This window comes from Cimex lectularius, unplaced genomic scaffold (genome assembly GCF_000648675.2).
Source record: "Cimex lectularius strain Harlan isolate CLEC.00 unplaced genomic scaffold, Clec_2.1 scaffold97, whole genome shotgun sequence".
In the NCBI taxonomy this organism is placed as follows: domain Eukaryota; kingdom Metazoa; phylum Arthropoda; class Insecta; order Hemiptera; family Cimicidae; genus Cimex; species Cimex lectularius.
Genome location: NW_019392672.1, coordinates 472,277 through 478,650, shown reverse-complemented (window position 1 = coordinate 478,650; position 6,374 = coordinate 472,277). Strand labels below are relative to the sequence as shown.

General features: G+C 34.8%; 1 protein-coding gene across 1 annotated transcript in view; it reads left to right on the top strand.

The window, feature by feature from the left end:
- Positions 1-4,192, top strand: part of LOC106667123 (zinc transporter ZIP3-like) — a 55,167-nt gene extending 50,975 nt beyond the window's left edge. The window contains exon 2 of the mRNA XM_014394837.2: positions 3,896-4,192. Within this exon, the coding sequence (XP_014250323.1) occupies positions 3,896-3,987 (92 nt within the window). The 3' untranslated portion in view covers positions 3,988-4,192. The remainder of the gene's footprint in view (positions 1-3,895) is intronic.
- Positions 4,193-6,374: the final 2,182 nt, after the last annotated feature.

Here is a 6,374-nt window from a genome sequence, read left to right as displayed (position 1 = left end):
TCTCTCTCTCTCTCTCTCTCTCTCTCTATCTATCTATCTATACATCTATCTCACTTTTTCTCTCTCTCTCCTCTCTATCTCTCTCCTCCCTCTCTATCTATCTCACTTTCTCTCTCTCTCTCCTCTCTCTATCTATCTATCTCACTCTCTCTCTTTTTCATTCACTCTCTCTCTCTCTCCTCTCTCTCTCTCCTCCCTCTCTATCTATCTCACTTTCTCTCTCTCTCTCCTCTCTCTATCTATCTATCTCACTCTCTCTCTCTTTTTCATTCACTCTCTCTCTCTCTCTCTCTATCTATCTATCTATCTCACTTTCTCTCTCTTTTTCACTCACTCTCTCTCTCTCTCTCTCTCTCTCTTTACTCACTTTGCATTGAGGCTCAATATGTTGTATACAAAAATATCTAGAAATGAGCAAAAAAGGTTTTTCGTCCTTTTTGAAGTTGATTGAAGGCACAACCCCAGTGCGCCTCATACTTGGCCGTGTCATTTCTGAAAAGTTTCCTGAACTCGCGGTTTGCGGGCGGACGGCCAAAATTGAATTGGTTCCGAGTGCGAAAGGCCAAAGTGGGTGTGCAAACCGAAATTCCTCCTGGTTGCGAAAGTCGTCGGTTACCCAACGGCGAAGATGGGCCTTGAGGTCATCCAGGGGTCTCCGATAGCCTCCGCGTTGTCCCTTTCTACCGGCCGGTTCCGACACGTTTTCTCAGCGGTTAGCTTGTCTGAGTAGCCTTTTAAAATGAAAATTGCCGTTAAAAAACTCGATCCCGCTGTGAAAATCACTGAAACTAAAAGTATAGCCTAGAACGAAGACCTGCTAATTTATGAATCCGTGAAAGCCATTTAGAAAGTAAAAGCAGTTCAAGTGTATTATTATTTGGGAGTCTAAAGTGGAAAACAAAATATTCCTATATAAAAAGCGAAAGTAAAATGTTCTATACGCATGTTCTATGATCACATAAATAAAGTACTATATACCAAATAGTTCATACGAAAATTGATTTAATGTCCTAAAGGTGCAAAACACTTGGGTAGGTAACTCTAAAAAAATAGTGTAGAATATAAACTACATTTATTCAGCCATAATTACATTATAATACCCCCAAAATTCTTAAGACGTAAAGTTTAATGTGTATTTTTTGTGTTAATAGTAATATTTTCTCATATATTTGTATTAAATGTATATGTTGAGTACATATTAGTCAGGGTGTGTATAATACTGCGCCCTTAAACCCTTTAACCCCGTTCTCTGCTTCTGATATACCTAATCTTAGTTCATCAAGGAACTTGATTAATATGCCCGGTTTCATTGGTTGAATTTCTTTTACGGTTACCTTGTTAGTCCCAAAACACTTCCTCCTGAGGACAAGTTAGCACCACAGTTAGTAAGTGTGTTGTTGTTTCCTCACTTCTTTGTAGAACCTGCACTTGCCGTGTTGGGTTATGCCAACCTTCTTCAGACGGCCATTCAGTTTGCAATGCCCTGTTAAGAATCGTAGAATTCGCAGTTTTTTCCTGTTTCTTTTAATGCATCCTTCCAAAGTATGTTAGAAGGTTCTTGGATTGTTTGTGAGTTCCATTGTCCCCTTATTTTATTTTTGTCCTTCTGTCTGAGATGTTCTTTGATAGTACGGATTCTTATGACCCAGACGGGTCCTGTCAGCGTTATACCAGCCCTTTTTCTTCCAAGGGCGTTCGCTTTCTCATTGCCTTCTACTCCCAAATGTCTTGGGAGGGTGATGGTGATGGTTATGAGGATACAAGGAAGCGGGGTTTGTGCTCCCCAGGCACTGCAGCCTTCTGGCTTATTACACCTTCCTAGTTCCCTTCAGTGCAATCGACTCAATCCTTCTTCTTAGAAGTTTAGGTTATTGACTGTCGCTGCTACAATTTCATTCCGTAGGTTTTTTCTGTTTGCTAGGTTAAATCTCTTTTGAGGCGTTGCTTCGCATTCGAAGATGATATGGGTCGCTGTTTCCTTCTCCTCATTGCATAATCTGCAGATGGGATCATCGTTATTTATACCCATGTTGTGTAGATATCTCAGATACCAGTGACCAGTTAATAGTCCTATCACTACTTTGAGTCTAGTTCTTTCCAACTGCAGCAGCGAGTTTGCCAGTCTTGGTGAGGGTTGTATTAACGTAAGTTTACTGTGCCTAGCGCCGCTAGAGTTTATCCACAGCAGTGGGTGACTTTGTTTTGCATACCCTGTTTGTTTAGTTCGGTTTGCAATTCAGCACCATTTTTGAGCTAATGATGTATGACCTTAGCGCTTGCTGGATGCTTAGCTTTCTGACTTGAAACCCATTATTCAGATTGAATTGGTACATTTCTCGATTGCTTGAACCTCAGATGGAAGATACCGTACTTTCCAATGGATTCGGAGTGTTTGGTTCCGGGACGAAACTCCTGCCTCGTACCTTCTTCCGTTCTAGATCCGTCTGTGTACCAGTAGATGGTACCATTCTTAAAGGGGTGGTTTTCTCTCTTTGTCATTCTTTCGTGGCACCTAAGTTTATTTGGAAAGTTTGATTAAACTAAAACAACCTGTTCATGACAACTTTTGGAGCCATGAGTATCTTTCATTAGACTGTTGCTATCTCTCCATTTTATTTTTATTTTTATTGGCGTGTTTTTTTGCTAATGTTAATGATAGTTTTATGTGTTTAACTTAATATCATGCAGTAGAGAGGGATTACTACCAGTATCTTCTCCTTACCAGCTGTGGGACATGTTCTCTTCGCCCCTTGGTTATACAGAGCATGCTCTGTACTTTTTGTATTTTTGTGAGTCCTCTTCGTTTTGTTATTTGTTCTACTTTATCGGCCCAGGCTAAGGCGCCAAATGTGAGAATTAGAGAATCATGGTGATCATCCAAAACAGGGTTTATGGTCTGCATCTCCAATATTTTCCCGATAGTCTTTTGCACACCATTAAAGCCTCTTTCTTGATTGTGAAGCCGATAAGTTCCTTAAATGCTAGTGTTTTATCTAGTGTGACGCCTAGATATTTGGCCACTTTCTTCATTTCTATCACAGTTTTATTGAGTTTTATCTGCTTCATGTAATCCAATTTTCTTTCTCTGTATTTATAATAACAAATTATATATAACGATACCTTTTCTGTTTATCCTATTACTAAACATATTAAAGACTTTTTTTTAAATTATAAATGACATCTGTGAAATAGATTTTCTTAAAATTTATGTCGTTAAAATCCCGGAAGTAATGACCGGTTTGCTAGTGAAGATCCGTAATAGCTATTTTCACGTATTCCATTTGCTAAGGTGCTATTAACCGTGTGCTACTTGAATATACAGCGATTGACGCAACATTTTTTGATTGTTACAAAATTAAATTGGCGATTTGTATTCTCATCGTAAGAATTACCTTCGCGTGTTTTAACCGGTAATTATTTCATTTGAAGAAATAATAATGTGGAACGAGATTTTAAAATTGTTCTGTTGTGGAATTAAAACAACGGATTAGTAGTATTAGTAAATGTGGATTTCAATAAAATCAAGCTGAATTAATTTTTTTTAAACCAACAACAGAAAAGTTATAGAACGTGATTATTATTTTAAAAAAAAGCAAGGAAAGATAATAGTTGTTGAAAGCAAAAAAGCAATCCTTTATAATAAAATCTTTTATTGTAATTGTTTACTGTAACATTTGCGTTTATATAATGATGATGCAAAGTCGCACTTCCCGTTAAGGGACAATATACTCTTATGGCCACTTATTGCACTTGTCCTCGCTTCGCGAAGTTTCCCCTCACTTTCACATAAATAAGCAAGTTAGTAAGCCACAGGCCAAAGTCGCCCACGTGCCTATAACACTGTAAATGCGGTTATATGAGAGATATTAATGTAATGATTTTCTTTTTGTTTTAGTTGGCCATCATCATCATCATCATCATCATCATCACGATCATGGACATGACCATGTACACGACCACGACGAAGGAATCAACGATCACTCGTGAGAATTACAGATTTAAATGGAACGGCTGGAAATTCGCCCTTCTGACAATTTTTTTAAAAAATCTTTTTCTTTTTAACTAGTGCGCAAGCCGATGTATATACATTCAAGTTTTAACGGTTGGAAATATACCGAAAGATCTTTTTTTTCTACAATTTTTAAGAATTTTTTTTTACTAAACCAAAGCGTTTTTATTATTCTCCTATTTTTTTTTATTGTAGTTTTAAACTTTTGTTAGGAGTATAATTTCATATTTTGTTTTTGGTTTAGCTAGTTCTTTAATTTAAGTTAGTTTATATTTGGTTAATCTATTTAGAAAATAAACGTTCATTACATCAGGGTAAGACTGAATGGTGAACTTGACTGTGATTATACTTAATAATGAATACGATTGTAGGCTTATTACTTATCTAAAGTTTATAAGTTTATATATATGTATGTGTATATATTTATATATACGTACAAACACACAAAACTCCAAAAGAAATATATTTTGAATTATGTTTTTGTTATTTTTAAGAAGTGTAAATTATTATAAATATTAAATTATGTTTTATAAAATGAAGTTTGATTTTTCAACCTTGTTCTTTTGTATTAAAACACACACACACACACTCACTCACTTTCACCCTATCTATTTAAATGGCTAGAAGTTTTGGTTTGTATCTCAATGTTACCCAGCTCGAAATTCTTAATTTGAACTAAAAACTAAGAAAGATTACAAGGAAATATATTTTGAATTTATGCGCTTCTTATTTTTAAGATGTGCAAATTATTATAAATATTAAATTATGTTTTATAAAACGGAGTTTTATTGCTCATTCTGGTTCTTATAATTTTTCAGAAATCGTGAGATGCGGTCTGGTGTGATGTAGGTTTCAGAAAAACATTTTCTTTATCGTGCCAACGTTTCGGCCTTTATTGAAATCATCTTCAGGGCCTTGTGTTGTCTGCATTTCAACAAAAACGTTCTCTGATTGATAGCCGATGCGAGTTTCTTCTCAATGTTGGCGATGTCCTTCAGAATACTTTTTCCTTCGTGTCCATATGTAGTTGAAATTTGTTCATAGAATCCCATGTTCTTCGTTCTTCTCGTCTATCAATCAGAGAACCTTTTTGTTGAAATGCAGACAACACAAGGCCCTGAAGATGATCTCAATAAAGATCGAAACGTTGGCACGATAAAGAAAATGCTTTTCTGAAACCTACATCACACCAGACCGCATCTCACGATTTCTGAAAAATCATCGACTAACGGTCACTAATCAACACACACTTGTTCTTATTAAACGATAAAACAACACCTTTTTTTATACATTACAAAACAACTTTTAATTATATAATTTTTTTTTAAGAATCGGATCTCGTAATAGAAGTGAAGATAAATCTGATTCAACAGACATATATCAACTAGGATACAAACTAAAAAAAATCCAATTACTATTTCACTAGTTTACATGCCCACACGCATAATCTTTCAATTATCTTCTTTTTATTTATACATGTGCCCGTCAGTTGTGTTCACATTTTAATGTGTAAAAAATATTTGTTTATTTATTTTGTATTACAACACACACTTTCACCCTTTTTATCTAAATGGCTAGAAGTTTTGGTTTTATGAAATATTACCCAGCTCGCAATTTGGACTAAAAACTAAGAAATATTTCAATAGATTCAATTCAAGATTACAAACGGAATTGCCATCGTTACATCGTTGCACATTAAAATATATATCAACGATTAAATAAAAAATATAATACCTTAGCAAAGTTAAATGAGCATCAGTGATGATCTTTAATCATTTATTCAATGTATCTGAAACCTAGTGTATTTAGCCAGATAAAACTATTAAAAAGCTGAAATGTATGAAAAAATCAAGACATTTTACTGTGCTTTTATATATTCAAATGTAATAAAATTGATTAAATGGTACAAAAATTAGTTAAATTAGTAGAAACAAAAGGAATAATATATCATATATAAAATTCAGAAAATAAAATTTTCGCATGTAGCGTAAAACTTGTAAAAATAAGGTAGTGGATATAAAGTGTGCAAACTTGTTCACACCTTCCAACCACGTTCTGAAAATTCGGCCGTAAATTTTCGACTTTTTATCTATGGGTAAATGAAAAAACCTTGCACTATATTTTTGATGTAGTCCAAATATAATGGTGAAGAAGGAACTAGGCCAATGTCAGCTTGCGGAAATAACAAGACTCGATACGTTTTCCCTATGAATCAAAACTGTATCGTTGACTTGGTTGTTGTTAGACTAGTTGGATAAGCAATGGTTTTGGAAAGTGGTGTGTTTCAATGCATAACTTTTCACCTTTTCTCCATTTAGGATTTACAGAAACAACTTGAGAATACTGAAGACATTTGTATTTACTC